The sequence below is a fragment of the Vigna unguiculata genome, chromosome 2 (genome assembly GCF_004118075.2).
Source record: "Vigna unguiculata cultivar IT97K-499-35 chromosome 2, ASM411807v1, whole genome shotgun sequence".
In the NCBI taxonomy this organism is placed as follows: domain Eukaryota; kingdom Viridiplantae; phylum Streptophyta; class Magnoliopsida; order Fabales; family Fabaceae; genus Vigna; species Vigna unguiculata.
In genome coordinates, this window is record NC_040280.1 from 31,910,531 (window position 1) to 31,929,111 (window position 18,581).

Here is an 18,581-nt window from a genome sequence, read left to right on the forward strand (position 1 = left end):
AAAGCTGTCTTCTCTTCGCCACCTTCATCCCTCGCGCGTGCCTTTTCCTCGCCTTTCCATTATTTTACTATCCAAATTTTTCCTAAAAAATCTTCAATTTATTTACTAGCTAAAATTTAAAAATAAATTAAATGTTTGGGCCACTTTTTGCGTCAAACATCTGTTACTTCTTTTATATGTATACGCTAGTTTAAAGTTTTAAATACGGGTACTTAATGCCAAACATGAATAAACAACATTAGCTTACAGCCATAAATTCAAAACACATTAAACAATCAAAGTTTCTAACACGTTTGACTTAATTACTTTTATTTCTTCATCTTTATTGATTTGAACAGTAAGTCATTTCGGTTTCCTAAATTTATTTAGTCAAATAATCTTTTTAACTTTTAAATTTAATCAATTTTATTTTTGTTTCCGCTAAAAAATTTTACAATATTATTTTTCTATCTAAATGTTTTAGAATGTTTAAATTTAAGATTGAGCACTAAACTAAAGCACAACTCTAATGAGATTTGTTAAAAATAATTCTTTCACTCCACATAATATATATCAGGATAATTGAATTGAGAACGATATAATTAGACCGCTACTGATATGCCTTTCCAATTTTATGTTTCAGTCATATTATGGTGTCATGCAAATACTTGATTGTCGGAATTGTGCAGTAATAACATAATGAAAGTTTGACTCGTGAGAAAATGTGGTGGAAATTATCTTTTAATGTTTCACTTGCCACTGCGTACTAAATATATAACTCTAAAATTTGTGATGCGTGTTTTTTTCTGTTATCAATAATATTTATCAGTAATATTATTATTGACTAATTTTTACTTGAAAAATTTATATGTTGATTTTTTCTTTTAATTACTTTTTTTTTTCGTTTAATATTATTTAAGAATTTGAACCCAACATTACAGAAACTAGTTTAGTGTTAATTTATTATGTTTTATATGTAACAAAGTAACAGATAAGTCCCTTAAAAGTAATATATATGGTCATACTTAATGGTTGGGTTAGAGGAAAAAAACTGTCAAAATCAGTTAAATGGGATAAGGTTGATTCTGTTTTGTTTTAGTAATTTTTTCTCTGGTATGTGATTATTCTGGTTATCCTATCAGTTCTCAAACTTTGACCATTTTTAAGCTTTTACCGGAAGTAAAACAATAAAGTTATTTTATTTGAAGAATTAATGAAAGGAGTTGTGATTGGGGTGAAGCAACCTAATTTCAAACATATCAACCGATGATTGTAATACAAAATCAGTAATTATGCAGCTTGAAATATTTTATTGGTATATGAGTTTCCCAAAAACTGTATTTTTTAAGATAGATTACGCAGGAATGATGTATGAATAGGTTGTCTGGTTCGTGAAATGGAAATGAAAAGGAAGAAAGAAGTGGTATAAAAAATGCGGTGATGCAAAAATGGTTGGGGTTGGGTTTGATTGAGAATTAGGTTTAATAAAAGATTATGATTTGAATGAAAAAATGGGAAATGACAATAATGAATGTGATGTCATGTGAAGTAAAAGGAGGTGAAGATATTAAATGTACGTAGGTAGAGAGCATGCAGTGGATTGAGCATACAGATTGGAATGTAGGTTTTCCCTAAACTTGATAGTTTATATAAGTAGTTCCTTAAATGGGGCGCAGATTAATTTGGTGGAGGGAAGTATTAATTAAGGAAAACCTAATAAGGGTGTTTAATTAAGAGAAGGAAATGCGCGTGGAAGAAAAGATGCGGTCCCATGGGATGCAAAATGGAGAGAAGAGGATGGGTGGAGTACTTTAATACACCAATTAATAAGAATTATATTGGACCACCTCATCCCAATATCTCATCTCTCACAAAACTCTCTTATTATGGAAACATTTTTTACACAAACACAAGAGCATCTATTGTTTCTCTTTTTACTCCTTCTCCCACACTTTCTCTACCCTCTGCACCAACACACCAACAGATAACAGATTAAACAACAAAACACAAACACAAACAGAGGGAGCCAGGGTGGCCCACCAACCCACCCCAAACAGACCTCTCTAGCTCAAACCAATCTCAAAAAGCCACTCCTACTTAGGATCACTTCGATCTTCGATCTTCGATCTTGGGATTCGTTTCCCTACAAAGATCCCCTTAATAATCTCTTCGCCAATACTTTTCTTTTTCTTAAAAAATTCACCACCCTTCTCCTTCTCAAACAATAAACAAATCCATCGCCCAACACAGACCCTACAAATCTACTATTTTTCTATCATGCCAACATTATGGTGGATTTGGATGTGCCTGGTAAAAGCACAATTTCTTCAAAAATCAACATTTTCGTAAATCAGAGAGCAACTCATGTGGCGGCTTGTAGTATATGTACCAGGCAAAGGACGATCATAACTTTCTGTTGCTCCTGCTCCTTCATTAGTACTTTGTAGAGATGGTCTGTTTCTTTTTTCTTCTTTCTTTTAATTATACCTCATATCTGCCTCAGCTTTATTTATTTATTTTTTTAATAACGTTATTTATTTTACTGAACCAGGGATATAACAAATAATTGAGGAAATTTCCTTGATATTTTTCTCACTGTACCAGAAGTCTATTTTGGTTGTATTTATATCTTGCATTGACCCACTTCCAAGAGAGAGAGAGAGAGAGAGAGAGAGAGAGGCAGACATATATCAAATTATGATCATGGCATGAGGGTCATCATCACTCCTATCTGATCTTCTATTTCTGAGGAAGTATTTCTCATCCTTGTTCCTAGGTTGGTTTTCATGGTAGCTCTATGTTGGCTTATTAGGAGAACAAGTCTGAGATAAACGGAGCTCTCACTCTCCAAACTACCACCGTCGCTGTTCACAACTACCCCCCACCGACCACCGCCGGAGACACACACACAAACCCTACTTTTCATCCGTTTTCCACATACCTAACTAATTATTCCACTTCCATTACGGTAAGATCTCTTTTATTTAATCACTTTCCACATAAACAAGCAAAGTAACTATTCAACTCCCTTTCTTGCTTCCCTTCTGCTTTTGGCCTTATTTATAATTCGGCATCGACCTCTCTTAACGCTTTTCAACTCTGTTTCAGTGGTTTGTGGATTATTTTGCGGGATGAAACAGCTCAACAAACCAACCATGTCCCTTGCAGCAATATTCCAACAACGTGCGAAACCTGAAGCAGCAGTATAAGTAATTTGGTGGGAAGGCAATTGATGAATTAAGAAGAAGAACGATTGCAACTCGACGGGCTTTAGATAATTCACTTGATTCGATGGCTCGACAACTGTGTGAAGACAAATCATCATCTGAATTCTGCTACTCTGATGTGTCATCGGGAAATCCAACGATGCTAGTGAACCAGATCCAAGGCTTTGTGTCAGACCCGGAGATGTACAACCTCAGCACGGGCATGGAAATGATAGGGTTTCCAAAGAGTGACACCAACGCTGTCATGTGGAGAAGTTTCATCCCCAAACCGGGTCCTTCCTCTTCCAAAACCATGAACGAACCTTCCACCCCTTTCTACCACCGTGACTACTGCAACAACAAGCCTTCAGATTTCACACCGGGGAATATTTCTGAAACAAGTGCCGAGAATCTAATCGTGGGAGCCCACGATTCAGCCCCGTGGCAAGACGACAACAACCACAACAGGTTTGATGATTCTTCTTTACGGTGCGTGTTCCCTTGCGAAGCCAACGAAAGGCCCAGTCAAGGTCTTTCACTCTCTCTCAGTTCAACCAACCCTTCCACCATCGGGTTGCAGTCTTTTGAGCTACGACAAACAAGCCATCATCCTGATTTTGTTCCCTCGAGTTCCAGAGAAGGGTTCTTTGGAAAACCAGTGAGTGTTCAGCAGCAACAGATGTTACAAGATGGGTATGTGAGTTCTAATTCCAAAGCTGCAATTGTTTACCAGCAAGGACATTTCCTGGTGAAGAACTCCAGGTATTTGCTGCCTGCACAGGACCTTCTCAACGAGTTTTGTAGCCTAGACGCAAAGATAAGTGAGGCGGGAAAGCCTAAATCGTTGAAGAAGCAGTGGGAAGAGGATAACATATGTAGTGGTTCCTCGAAGAGGCCTTCTCTGACCTCTCTCGAGTTCGTGGAATTGCAGAAGAGAAAGACAAAGCTGCTTTCGATGCTGGAAGAGGTATATATGTTTGATGTCCGTTTCCAAATCATGTTTGGCTTCATTTAAGAGTGTTGTGTACTAGTACTACTTTTTTGCAAGGAAATAACATACCTTTATCCATCTTTCACCAAAATATGGAAAAAGGCGTGTAAGTAGGTTAAATCCACGTCTTTACTCCAAGTGAATTGGTAATGGTATCTGTTATCTATCCGTCCAGGTCCTTTAACTTTTCGGTTGGTGTGTGTGGGTTGATTGGATTGGGGTCTTTCGATTTTGATTCCTGAACTAACTCAGCAGCCACTACGGGCCCTTTCATTAATGCTATGCTCTCACTAACCTCATCACAATATATTCACTCTTTTTCATTTACCTTCGCAATGCAAACCCCTTTTCCATCTTCCTTTTCCCGGCAACATTTATTCTTACAGCATGCATGGTGAATCATTTCCTTTCATTCCATGGAGACTACCTAGCTGTAACTTTCAAATTAAAGTGTTGCATATTTATATTTTGCCTTTGGTTTGGCTTCAAGGTCGACAGAAGGTACAAGCACTACCGCAATCAGATGAAGAGCGTGGTGTCGTCGTTCGAAGCGGTGGCGGGTAATGGTGCAGCCACGGTGTACTCGGCGTTGGCGCTGAAAGCCATGTCGAGACATTTCAAGTGTTTGAAGGACGGTATTTTGGGTCAGATTCAAGTAACAAGAAAAGCCATGGGAGAGAAAGACCCGATTGCACCGGGCACAACAAGGGGTGAAACGCCGAGGCTCAAAGTCATTGACCAAGCACTGAGACAGCAAAGAGCGTTTCAGCAAATGAGCATGATGGAAACCCACCCTTGGAGACCGCAACGTGGCCTTCCCGAGCGTGCTGTTTCGGTTCTTCGGGCTTGGCTTTTTGAGCATTTTCTCCATCCGTAACTAACTCTCTCCCTTGCTTATTGCTTCATCCTTTTCTTTTGTGTTTGCCAGTTAGCTAGTTACATATATTATTGAACTACCAATATAAGTAACCAACAAAATAGATTTTGCTCAAGAATCAATGTTCTCTCCATAATAAAATAAGACACCAAACTGCAACTTGATGTACGGTGTGTTTCTCACGCCTAGCGTATAGAATCTCAATCATTTCTGCTTGCAAAAACTATGGTACATTTTGGTAGTTTCTGCGCATCACTATTCAGATTCCTTCTGTTGGTATTTCGTCATGTTATTTTCAATCTTTCGTATGCAAAGTTGGCACATAAGTAATCCTTCCATTTGAATATTATACTTCTTTTCTACGTATATTATTGCTTGATGCTTAATTAACTACTTGCTAGGTTAATTACAATATCGAAGATCAGATTCTTGATTAATTAATTTGAATGTTTTAAACTATTGTAGGTACCCAAGCGATGTCGATAAGCATATTTTAGCACGCCAAACCGGTCTCTCGAGAGGCCAGGCACGTTCATATATCTTTCTCTAACACACATACATATACACACCTAAATTCCCATTGGTTACATATGTTTTTGCGTAGATAAAATAGACATTAGGTATCGAGATGTTATTATTATATCATTTGTATAGATTTCTTGTGAAAATTGAAAAACCGCGTTGGTTAACCCGAATGTTTGAAAGCAGGTTTCGAATTGGTTTATTAATGCAAGGGTGAGACTGTGGAAGCCAATGGTGGAGGAAATGTACCTGGAGGAAGTGAAGGATCATGAAAACAACATGGCTTCCTCGGAGGGTGCTACTGATCCAGACAATGATATAAACTCAAATGTTCAGAACCCTCCACCTCATTCATCACGATCAGAGGATCAGAAGCCATCACTGCTTCGAATAGACTCGGAGTGTGCGTCGTCCATCATCAACAACCACACCATAGACAACAAAAACGACCCAAAGAGCCAAGAACAGTGCTTTGGGTCGGTGGAGCTTGATTTTTCATCATACACACACCAGTCTTTCGGAAGCAATGATCAAAACGGGAACGGCCAGAGTGGGGTGTCTCTGACGCTAGGGTTACAGCAGCATGGAGTGAGCCTAGCGTTCCCGCCACCAACACAGAGTTCACTGTACTACGCAAACCCAAGGGACCAAATTGAAGATTGCCAACCAGTTCAGTACTCTCTTTTGGATGGTGAAGGACAAAACCTGCCTTACAGAAATTTGATGGGAGCACAGCTTCTCCATGATTTGGCAGGATAGATCATGGATTATCACATGTTCAGATTAAAACGGTGACTATAATATCATCAAGTAGAAATTAAGATTAGTTTTTTTTTTTCTTAGCTATACAAATGCTTAATTCCATACATAAAGCTATATATATTATATATTATATATATACTTGGTTAATTAGATAAGCCTACGTACGTACAGTTCAATTTCAAGATGTGTATTCATGCCTTTAATATGGAATTGGAATTCGTAAGTCACAGAATTTGTTTACTTAACAAAACCTTGTTTCAGTACGCTGATATAGTATCCCTAGTGTTGAATTTGTAGGGAGGGTTCCATTAGCACTGAGCTAGTGGCAGATAAAATTCGTTTTGTGAGGATTGGGGATATTTGTAGTATTTTATGAAAAGAAAAGAATATATATTGCAAAACGACAATAATATTAGGTTGTAGAAATTTGGTTGGATGCTAAGAAGAAGAAGAAGAATTAGAAAAGAGAAAAAAAAAATATCAAAGATAATTTGGTGGATGTGGTCCCTAATTCACGGCCTCATGAAGACAACATCTCGTGGCGATAAGAATTGGTTGCTTTTATGATTTGTCAACTTTTGTGATTGGTTTATGTATGCCCCTTTCTTTTTTGGCCAATATAAGAGATACCCTTCAATTAATAAATTTAGTATTCAAACGATCCTATCAACCCTATATGTTCTCTAAGGACTGCAACTTGTGTGTCAAAGGATGAAGAACAGAATCGCACCCACCAGACATGGATGCACATATCATGTCCATACATTTTTTTTTATTGCTATAATAATAGATGAGGAGACTGTGATTGTTCACAAACTCCTTATTAATTTTATTTACCCAGTAATAATAATAATAATAAGAATTTAATTAATTGAAATTAGAGGGAATTGGTTGACATTTAATGATGAAAGAAAATAAGAATTTTGATGGTAGGGCCATTGTTGAGGTGCAGAGCGAGAATATTGGAGGAGGAGGAGGAGGGAAGTAAAGAAGAATTGTTGCATTGTGCAGTTAATTGGTGTGTGACTAATGAACTAATTGTGATAGAATATTATTAGGGTAAAGAGGACCGTTTTTCCTACGTTGTGTTGTTAATTCTCACAACAATGTCGTATGATATGAAATTGTAGATAGGGTCTTGGTCTTCTTCAACTCCCCAACCAACTTCGCAATTTTGTCTCTTCACTAAACAATTGCCGCATGTTACGTGTCACATTTCATTTTCCTACGTCTTCCTCTGTCTCTACGCAGTTATAGACGTTTTGCCACTTGCCTATTGTTAAGGTCATTATTATAAATGCAACATATTTCTTACACCTAAAAAACACATTTTGGTTTGCTGTTTGTTAGGAAAACCTACTTCAAATTCAATACCTAAATCCCCTTCTATCTCTAGAAACAGGAAAAAGAAAAATAAATAATAAATTTAGGAGATATGATGTCAGGAGATTATTAGAAAGATTAAAAAAGAGGTTATATATTATCACGTCATTCTTAATCTATATTCTCATTAATTGCGATTTTTTTCTTTTTCTTTTGTAAAATTAAAATACAATCTTTAGACCTTATCTTTCACAACTGATTTCGTGTTTACACAATGTTCTTTGTCTTGTGTTTATACAAGAGATTGATGTAATTTCAAAATATATGATATTTGAGTTGCTATATATTTAAATTTTTTTATTTTTTTATATATTAATTAAAATATTTTATATTTTAATTTCCTTGTTTAAATAAACTAATTGAATTTTATTTGAAACATATTTATCTTAAAATATAAAAATTTAAAGCTAAACTTTAAAAAATAATAATCAAATTTAAATATTTAATATTTTGTTTTCAACATATAAGTGTACAAAGATAGTGAATAGTTGTGAAATTAATTTCCTTTTTGAAAAAAAAAACTATTGTTTTAGTTAATTTTTTTTTCAAAAGGTTCTAAATTTCAATTTTCTTTTAATTTTTCTCTCGTTCAAACAACTTATTCTAGTCCAAAAAAAATTAAATTCATCAAATAAGTCAACTACTCTTTTAAATTTATTTATCAAAGAGAAAACTTGTTTGCAAATTTAATTATTTTTTAAATACTTATTTTCAAAATTTCAAGCCTAACTCACTTTACCTTGATAAATATTAAATTTTGAGATGATTACAAAAAGGAATCGACTACAAAAGTAGGCGTTTAACTATACATCCAATCTTTTTAGAATCTTTAATAAAAAAAATATTTCCAAAACTCCAAATTATATATCCTATTTTACTGTATATAAATAGATTAAATTGATGTTTTAACTAGTTATTCGATTAAAGAATGTTTTCTAATGTTTAATGTATAATAATATATTTACCAAACATCATTCAAATATTATCTTATTAATAAAATTTGTTATCAGACTTCATAGAACAAAGAACGAACAACTTCCTTTTATATGTTACACACTTTCCTGTTTAACCTACCTAAAATGGTTTTACTTTTCTACAGTAGTTATTTACGTTTTCTGATCCAGTTTATTGCATAAATTTATTTGTACACGATACATGGTATAATAATTCTTGTTTATGTTATTTCCATATGTTTTATATGTGTTTATATATATATATATATATATATATATATATATATATATGTAAAATTTATAACCAAGCGTTACTTTTTAGGAATTATTTTAAAATGCAAATTAATTCTGTCTTTTAATGCTTTTTGTAGGTCATGTGTCCATTTCCTTGCAAAATGGATAGGATCCGAAAACGGACCACGGAGGGCCTTAAGGCTGGATATGAATGTTTTTATATTGGGCGGAAGAGGCCCAATGTTGAAGGTTTAAGAGATTAAATTATTGAAGCCACAAAAATAAAAAAATATTGGCGCTGGGCTGGGACATATTCATATAATGTTATCAAATGCTATTGGCACCGGTCAGTTTATAAAATTACAATGACATCCCATCCTTTCTCCTGGTTCAAATTTCTCTCTCTCTCTTTTTTTTTTTTTTTCTGTGAGAAGTTCAATATTTTTTTCGGAGTATCCGTGACTCAGAGACTCTCACTTTTTTCCATTTCCTTCAAACATCTAACGCAAGTTTTTTATATTTATTTATCGTGGAACAAAAACCTAATTTATAAAGTTATTTTAATTTACCACTTCAAAAATAAAATAAAAACCTAATTATAAAGTTACGATTTTCATCAACGGAAAGAAACTTTTGTTACGATAAGGGAGTGAAAAACAGTTATATAATAAAAAAAATTTGTTTTTACTGTGTATGTAGGCTTAATTAACATTAAAAAAAAATAATTATGGAAGCATGTTGTTGATCTCCTCATCACCATTTATTGTAGGCAAAATTTGATTTACTTTCACCACACCCACATTATTTATCCCTTATATTTTTAAGAAAATAATATTCTAATTATTAATTTAATTTTAGAATAGATATTTATCTATTTTATATTTTGAATAAATAAACTTCTTTGTATGTTTAATAAAATAGCATACTTTTTTATTTAATTTAAAGATATCATATTGGTTAAATCTTAGTAAAATTACAAATTATTTTTTATTTAATTGAAAGATAACATATTAGAGTCGCTGTAAATTCCAAGGATTATCTAGCAAAGCAGAAAAATTACGTACGTAACGTAGTACCTCTGAACTATTTAATCTGCAACTTAATTAAGTAGAAATAAAATTTTGTAACCAATAATATAACGACACTTTTTTATGAACTACAACATGAAGTTTCTTTCCACAACCACCCAATCTCAGGAACGCTCGGGAAGAATTACAAAAATTGAAGTTAACTTACGTCCAATAAATGAACAAATGAGGTCCAAGAATATATATATATATATATATATATATATATATATATATATATATATATATATATATATATATATATATATATATATATATATATATATATATATGCAATGCAAAGAACTCAGTTAATTAATCTTGATCCACAGTTTTCACAATGAAAGAGGTTCGTGGATCTCGCCATCTCTGCATATACCCACATCTATCTTCATCATTCCTGTCTTGTTGGTCTTCATCACTCTGCAACAATTTCTCCTTGGTGCCTATCATGTACATCATCAAAACTTAAGAATTATAAGATTTTAAGAACTCTATAATGATTTATGGAATATGGGAAATATTAATGAATAATGTGTTGATGTTATTAACATACCCTATCCCATAGATGCGGGTCTGGCTTCTTGTGCACCTCTACTTTTAGAAGCTGAGAAGGATCAGGCATTTTCCAGTGACATTCTGGGTGAGGAACAAGGTGTCTTTCATATTCAGTCACTGTGTGTTGCAATGTGGAATTGAGTTTTGCCTTTGAGAAGTAAAACACGAAAGGCTTCTGACATGGGTTTCTGCTAACCGGTCGTGTGTTGAACGCATATGCAGTGTAATCTGCTCTTCTGTACCAATTCAGGAATGTTCTGGAAGGCATTTCCATCTCCCTCTGTGTGAATATCCCGCGAAATATTTGAACGGCAAAACCCCATGAAACTGAAACCGTCCATTTTCTTTTCTTGTCGTAGCAAATTGATTGCTGAATCAGCGATGCCGAGTCAAGCTTCATCGGAATGGTTAGCCGTTGAAGGGCTTCGATTCTGGTAACGTTCGGGAAGATTGGCTCAACCACATCAAGGTGGTGCAGTGACACCAATGGAGTCACTGGATGAGCCGCAAGAAGCCCCAACAGGTTCCCATAAACATCGTACTGTTTCAACAAAAACAAGTAAATAAAAAAATTTCAGTTTCAGTGTTAGTTTTGCATTGTCACTGTTACCTAACTCATTAAAAGACAACCCCTAAACAACAAAAGCTCAACTACCAGAAACCTAGGATGATTAAAGTCAAAATATAAGGTTCCTAAACTGGAACTCTATGGAACGAAATGGTAATTTAGAAACCTAAGTAAATTAAAAAAGAACATAGAAGAGGCACAAAGTTGTTCATCACCCACCGTCTTATAATGGATCGTGTTTTGTTTGCAAGATATTTGCAGTTAGATGCAAAATATCACTTTCAAACTAATCAACTTTAGTAGCAAATGGTTTGCTATATAATGTAATACATTAATAACTAAACCACATTTAACAGATATATAGCACCCAACATACATAAAAGACATTCAAAAACATCAGTTCAATTGTTTGTAGAAGACTTGTTTTTATTCAATTTTCAACTTCTCCCCTGTGTAGTTTCCTTCTCCATTGCCATGCACTACGTGTTTAGTTGCACGTCGGTTTGACATATAATTAATTTATCCAACATAAGATTTATATTTGTTTGATTTTAAAATCAATTTAAAACTCAAAATTCACGTCCACATAAAAATAAATAATATTAGTTTCTGGGCGTGTCCAAACACACAAATAATCTATTTCTTTTAAAATTGTCAATTCAATCAACCACGTTCATTCTTAAATATATATTCAGTGTGTTAAATGAAGATGTTAACAAATTATCAACACTGTTTGATTTCATTTTAGTAGCTTCATAACAACTGCATTAATACAATATTTATGAACCTGGATTTTATACTTCATTTATCCACAAATATATGCATATATAATATGCTTTTAAAATAATTATTTTGAATTATAGAATAGATTTTAACTGATTTATATTATAGAAAACTATGAAAAAATTATAAACATGTTATTATAATTAATATCGATTAGAGATTTTAAGTTCTGATCATAATAATTAAAAACTAAAAATTATAAAAATTAATTTAATTCAATTGAAATTTTTAATTTTTTTTTAAAAATGTATCTTTTATGTATTAAGTGTATAACTCAAAAAGTTAAAAGTTAATAATAATTTTCTTAACGAAATGATTGGGCATACTTAAGGAAATCTAAAAAGAAACATAAATTAATATACAATTAAGGTGAAAATATCATGTTTTTTAGGATCATAGTGTTTCTCTCTTGAAACTTTTTGCGATTAAATCAAAAGGAAAAGAAATAAAAAAATAGTAAAACATGATTTATTTTCCTTTCTTTCTTTTAGCAATTCAAGTTACTCTTTTTCTTTCTATATATGTGCATACTTATATAATATTCTATTTACGATATAAAGAAATGAAACTTTTCTCATTTAAATTTTTTGACACACGATAAATGTAATTGATGAATTAAAATTTAATAAAGAAATTGCAATAAAAAAATCAATTGAAAAACTAATCTATACTTATAACTTCTCTTCATTAAAAAAAAAAAAAGACACTAATCACTTCACTTTCAAACATATATGTTTGTTAAAAACTAATAAAAGCAACCAACAAAATAAAATGTATTTAATTAGATATAGCCATATTTCATGTACTATATATCCTGGTTGCTAAAATCCAAATTGGTATGAAAGACATTTATAAAATGGCTATGAATCTAAGTTTTCTTAAAGTAATCCCTAACATGAAACATTGTAGATGTTTCAAAGGCAATTATTAGTGATTTGTGTAGTTGAAATTTATTAGTTGTGAAACAAAAGAGAAAGATATAATGCAGACCACCGACACCATTGAGTGAACCGTTGTACTGTTGGCAATAACAGTAAACTGGAAAGTTGTACTGTTCTATCTTTCACCATCTCTCTCTCTCAGTATTACTTTCTCCTTTATAGGGTCATGCTTTTATTTTTAATATATAGATTACTATACGTCAGTATAAAAAGTTTAATTTTAATCATACTATGTGAGGATGATATATATCATCAAACAAACGTAACAAATTCTATTTTCAGAAATATTTGTCATTTTATAAATATTTTAAATTTAATCTCAAACTGTGATACACCTTTGGATAGACATGCTTTTGTACATTTGGTTAGATAGGGTCAAAACCTAATAAATTTAGCTTAAAACTTAAATATAAAAGCAAGTGTTTTTGTACTTGAATTAATTAATTATGAAAAAGAAAAAGTACGTATTTTATAAAGCTAGAAAAGAGGTAGGAATAGAGACCTGGTGAAAACCGAGTTCCTTGGTGAGTGGAACACCGAGTTCAGCCATGCAAGCTTGCATTCGATCATCGGAGCCATAAAGAGAAGGGTACCTCTGAATACAACGGTCTTGAATCTTGCTCAGGGCTTTGGCCAAGGGGTAGCTGATGGCGAAGCCCCCTCCGCCGTAGGCCATGCCGTAGGAGAAGAATATGTTCTGCAAGTGACTCTCCGACAAGCTCCCAATGTAGTACATGTGGTTGTGGTCGTACTTGTTCAGAATCTTCAGCAGGTTGTCGCTCACGAAAACGGTGTCGTCGTCGCCCATCACGAACCACCGCACATCCTTCAGCCCCAGACGCAGCGTTTCGGTCACGATGCGGGAGATCCGAATGGCGGAGCGGTGACCCAGCTTGTTGGTGTAAACAAAATTAGAGGTGTCCGTTGAAACCTTCACCGGCGGCAACCCTTCCTCCGGGTCGATCTTCACGCGATCGTCCAGCCACACCACTCCCCTCATCTCCTTCTTCCTGTACCAAATCTTTATGTAATTCTTTCTGTGCTCCCACAGCTTGGACGACGCCGCGATTCCGAACACCACGTGACGGAGCTCCGTTTTCTGGTCGCGGCGCTTCCCCGTTGCGGAGGAGGATTCCCTTTTCCCCGTGACGTTTGCGTTGGGGAAAGAGGAAGAAGAAGAGAGGTGGTTGATGATGAAAGGCGCGTGGTTACAGTCCCGAGACGATGTGGACACGAGCTTGAGAGTATAAAGCATGTAGATGAGCGAAACGAAGAGCATTAGCCATACCATAAGTTTGTGTGAGCTTGAGGATCGTGCCTGCGCCGGACATCGACCTTGATCCCACGTTACTTTCTCCGATTCTTTCATTACTCAACTATTCTCTCCTGCATAAAATAAAAATACAAAATATATTTCCCTTCAATAATGAATTGAATAGAACAAAACATTAAGCTCCAGTTACGAACACACATTACGAGGTAGCAGCACTTAATTTTTTGAGGAAATTACCGAATTATGTGAAAGAGAATTCACAAGGGAATTACAGTGTTTGAGAGTGAGGGTAGAGCAGCATGCAGAGGTTCCAATACCAACCAATAGTTGTGTGTGTGGTATATATCATATATGCAATGAAAATAGAGAGAGTGAATGCATTAGATAAATACTCGTTATCGGAGTTAGACAAACGTCTAAATTTCTACTCTGATAAGGTTCTTACGCATGCCATATATGACAATTAGCAATTTTCACCTCTCTTTGTTTTTACTCTTCTGGGACTTATAAGTGCTTAACTACTTTCTATCCAAACCAAATTAACTACTCTGTCATCTAAAACTGGAAATGGTAAAGTCCTCCCCGTTTGTCTTTTTCTTTCGTTTATCTTCTTCTTGGTGACCCACTGCAGCACACAACAAAATTATCATACGGATTATTGTTGTTAACTTATATCAAATTGTTATGTTCAAGAATATCTCTATTAGTTTTTGCATAAATATAAAAAATCTATCATTAACATATAAGAACCGTGTGCTGCCATTTTTTCTCTGAAATTTTCATTTCGGACGAGACTTTTTTTGTATTTGGCAATGGTACTTTTGTTAATAAAACCAAAGTTTCTTATCCACAAAAGAAGTCAGCACCTTTTAAGGAAAAAGGAAAGCAATAATGTCAATTTCTATTACTTCTCCAACAACTATTGCTACACATACAGAACACCTTTTACTTACCACTTACCTGCTGAAGTTAGTGGAAGGGTTTTTCTGCTGATTTCATTCAACTAGATCATAACCACGTAGTTATTGCTAATTAGCACACTTTTTTAGCTGGTCAACGGATTCATTTTTACATACTATATTTCAATTTTTTTAGTGTATAAATATTAATACATTGTGATGTCTTTTTTTTTATCCTTTAGAACAATTCAGAAAGCCACATTGTGATTGTGTTGGAAATTTTTTGTTAACTCCTCATCTTGTAAGACTACACCTTGTGCACCTATGAATTGAGGTTTTCATAATAGAGAACTTTTTATATATTCAACAAGATAATGCTTTACCAAATGGTTTTCATGTCCACGAGCTTAACTTTGTAAGTATTGTCAAAATAATAAATATATTTTCTTTAAGTATAAATGTTTTCTTTATTACGTGTTAATTTGTTGTAAAAGCACTTAAAAATGTGCGTGATACTTCATTCTGTCTCTGTTCTGTTTCCCACTGGAAAACTTTATAATTTATACTACTCATTTGTTGAAGTAAATTTATCTTAATATAAATTTTATGACAAATGCTACTAACATATTCTGTGGTGTTCTCACAACTTTTATGTCCAAGGTGGAAAGTCAACCTATTGTAGATAAAGCAGAAGCAGATAACTTATATAACACGGTAGTTATTTTTCCTTTAACGTATACATACAGTTCTGGGAGCAACATATAATAATGAGAAATTTTACCCCACAAAACCACCATGATGAATTGTACATGTACTTGAAAAACTTCATAAACACTTTTTTACAATATTAGAAACTATCTTCTATAATTTCTTAAACTATTTATTTTTAAATTTTATCTAAACTAATGTTAATGAATTTACCAAATAAACTCTCTATTGTGTTTGCTAACTTGTGCAGAAGAAAAATATTCACGTCTCTCATACGACTGTCACCATTTGCCTTACAGATTTACCCCTCTGTCCTACCCTCTAAAAGTTAAATATGGGCCTAACTTTTCCAAATGTTAGCCTGCATGGAAATGGTATATCCAGGCCCATCCAATTTCCTACGGGCCTAAAAAAGGTTTGACAAAACCATGCACTAACCAACAAGCAGCTTCTTCCTGCACCCGATAATTTCATTCTGCACTCCTCTCATGCAAATTAAGATAAGACATCAATAATCAATATTGTACGACTGCAATCAAAATTATTTTTTATATCATGTCTTATATAATTTAAAATATAAAATTTTATGTTTCGAAATTTACAATTTAAAAATTAATTTTATATTTTAATTTGTACATCTCAAAATACAAAAAAATATTGATATTTGACATTTTAGATTAAATGATGTCTTCAAATTACACTATCTAAAACTTAGAAACTAAAAGTCGTACATTGAAGGATAAATTGGAAACAAGGGTGCAGGTTGAAATTTATGAAGGTTCCAGCAGAAGCTGCCTAACCTGCATATATTCCATAGAATTCGTTTACTTTTTGATGCAGGTGATCATACTAGAACTTTTTAAAATTTATCAAGCTTGCAAATTACAATGATTTAACAATTGACGGTATAACTATTAATTAAGAAATATTGGATTAAGTGCACAGCATAGCCTAGAAATTGACAAAAAATCCTTTCTAATTGAGTGTACATTCAAAACTGGAGATTGCTAGCTGATAAAGAGATAAGAGAGAGAACAGTAAAAAGCATAGAACGAAAACTACCTAAAAGTGAATACAAATTACAAAGGAAGATGAACAAGTAGTGGAATATGATAGAAACTAGATTTTCCTTGGAGAATTGAAGCCGGAAGAAGATGCTCTGGAAATTACAGACATGATTGAATGAAAAGCATTGGCCGCTATCTTGGACTTAATCTGCCCTCTTTTTGGAAGTGGCTTTTGGCTTCTCAGCCTGTTCCTGTTGGCAAATTCAGCAGCTGAAACACGACCCATTCTGTTGTTCATTCTCTTACTATAAAAAAGAAATGATCTTTTGAGTGGAGGTAGCAAATGGTGTTTATGTGAAGAGCTGGGTAGGAGAAAATGTAAGGTAGGAAGGAGTTTATATAGAAGAGAACCCTGAAAAACTGTATCCATAATTTAATAGTTAGGTAGGAGAGAGGCGTGGGAGAGTGGTGCAAATCAATACTGGGAAAGAGGGTGAAGCAGCACTGTCTCGCTGGTGGGAGTTAGGGAGCATGCCAGCTATTTTGTGTTACCGTATAAGATTCCTTTCCTCTCAACGCATGACAACTTCAGCGTGAATCCATACTTTTGATTTTGAATGAAACAAAAACAAATCATCACAGGCGTATACTTTTGATATAGTTATTGTTGTTTTCAGCCTTCACCAGTAGGAGCGATGAACACGTGCGGGTAAATCAGTAGGATCTTTGGTGTCTTGTTTCTTCCTTGGAGAGATACTTATGTTGACATTTGGACATCAATTCAGGAGCATGTCGCATTCCTTTGTCGCTGTCTCAGATTCAGTGTAAACTGCAAGACCAGCTGGATGTGTTTATGTATATTACTAAAGAGCCTTCAGGTCAAGCAAATATTAATATATGATCGTATGTTATCTAAGTGTGTATGGAACATTTTTCATGTTATTTATATGCACATGATAATGATGATGATGCGGTGTCACAGGGTTATAAAACTTGTTTTTCTGATATCAAACACGACCACCGTGTACCATGATATAAAAAAATAAAAGAAGGTTGGTATCCGTTTTATCTTAATTTGTCAATGTTTCTGTCTGATATGTGTTGAATTGGTGCTTTTTGTGACGGTTAACTGGATGGTATTTAGTTGACCTAACTTGTATATTATGCGGAAGATTCACGGCTGCCTCCTGCTAGGGTGGGCATAGGGACATAAACAGATAGAATTTGTCTTTCTTTCTTGTTTTACAACATCTGGACGTGACTTTTCAGAATTTAAATGCTTTTTGGTTGGAAAAAATTCATCATTAAGAACATTACTATTTCTATCTTCAAGAATTATTCTATTAACAAAGAAATAAAATTAACCCATACAAAACAAGAATATAACGTGGAAACTCTAAATACGGAGAAAAATCACAACCACCAAAGAATAATATTATGTAAAAATTTGTACAACAAAGACTATCCTCCCAAGTCCTTTGACCTCATGTACACTCATACTCTCTAAAGCAAGAATTAAACACAAATCTCACAACATTCAACTACAAGAGTATAAGAAAAGTCAAATACAAGCTTAAGGTGTGTTAGCCCATTATATAGTCACTAACACTCACTCCCTTGGTTATCTTAAGCGATGTGGGACTTTTGAAGACATGTTATTTTCTTCCGCCCAACATTAATTGTTGCGGGTTGCACAATTGTCCCGAAGCGGAGGCCAGGTGAGTCAAGTTACAATCCAAGTGGAATTCCTAGTAGGACAAATATTGAGAGAGAGAGAGATTGTTGTAGGTGACATCAATTGTCCCGTTACAAAGGTCAAGTAGATCGGGTCATAAGTAAAAAGAGTTACGCCTTGACTAACACCTATAGC

The 18,581-nt window shown here is 34.0% G+C and overlaps 2 protein-coding genes across 4 annotated transcripts; one reads left to right on the forward strand and one right to left on the reverse strand.

Moving 5' to 3' along the window:
• Window positions 1–1,933: 1,933 nt before the first annotated feature.
• Window positions 1,934–6,564, forward strand: LOC114173443 (homeobox protein BEL1 homolog). The gene is made up of 6 exons (XM_028057852.1): window positions 1,934–2,431; window positions 2,531–2,947; window positions 3,088–4,152; window positions 4,667–5,049; window positions 5,519–5,579; window positions 5,762–6,564. Exons 3-6 carry the CDS (start codon window positions 3,271–3,273, stop codon window positions 6,332–6,334), a joined length of 1,899 nt encoding a protein of 632 aa, XP_027913653.1. The 5' UTR covers window positions 1,934–2,431; window positions 2,531–2,947; window positions 3,088–3,270; the 3' UTR covers window positions 6,335–6,564.
• A 3,707-nt stretch (window positions 6,565–10,271) lies between these two features.
• LOC114174264 lies at window positions 10,272–14,554 on the reverse strand. 3 transcript variants are annotated; one of them, XM_028059072.1, is made up of 4 exons: window positions 14,335–14,554; window positions 13,327–14,210; window positions 10,531–11,073; window positions 10,272–10,420 (listed from the first exon to the last, which is right to left on the reverse strand). In XM_028059072.1, exons 2-4 carry the CDS (start codon window positions 14,191–14,193, stop codon window positions 10,310–10,312), a joined length of 1,521 nt encoding a protein of 506 aa, XP_027914873.1. In that variant the 5' UTR covers window positions 14,194–14,210; window positions 14,335–14,554; the 3' UTR covers window positions 10,272–10,309. The 3 variants fall into 3 exon arrangements, with proteins under 3 accessions (XP_027914873.1, XP_027914874.1, XP_027914875.1); XM_028059073.1 differs by having other exon boundaries at window positions 14,296–14,456; XM_028059074.1 differs by having other exon boundaries at window positions 14,370–14,453.
• Between the last annotated feature and the right edge of the window lie 4,027 nt (window positions 14,555–18,581).

Excerpts from the sequence above, each read along its gene's own strand:
- LOC114174264 (XM_028059072.1), bottom strand. The coding sequence starts at position 14,193 with ATGAAAGAATCGGAGAAAGTAACGTGGGATCAAGGTCGATGTCCGGCG. Across the intron at positions 11,074-13,326 it reads AGGAACTCGGTTTTCACCAG|TACGATGTTTATGGGAACCT; the intron begins GTCTCTATTCCT and ends TTGTTGAAACAG. Across the intron at positions 10,421-10,530 it reads ACCCGCATCTATGGGATAGG|GCACCAAGGAGAAATTGTTG; the intron begins GTATGTTAATAA and ends TGTACATGATAG.
- LOC114173443 (XM_028057852.1), top strand. The coding sequence starts at position 3,271 with ATGGCTCGACAACTGTGTGAAGACAAATCATCATCTGAATTCTGCTAC. Across the intron at positions 5,050-5,518 it reads TTTGAGCATTTTCTCCATCC|GTACCCAAGCGATGTCGATA; the intron begins GTAACTAACTCT and ends AAACTATTGTAG. Across the intron at positions 5,580-5,761 it reads CCGGTCTCTCGAGAGGCCAG|GTTTCGAATTGGTTTATTAA; the intron begins GCACGTTCATAT and ends GTTTGAAAGCAG.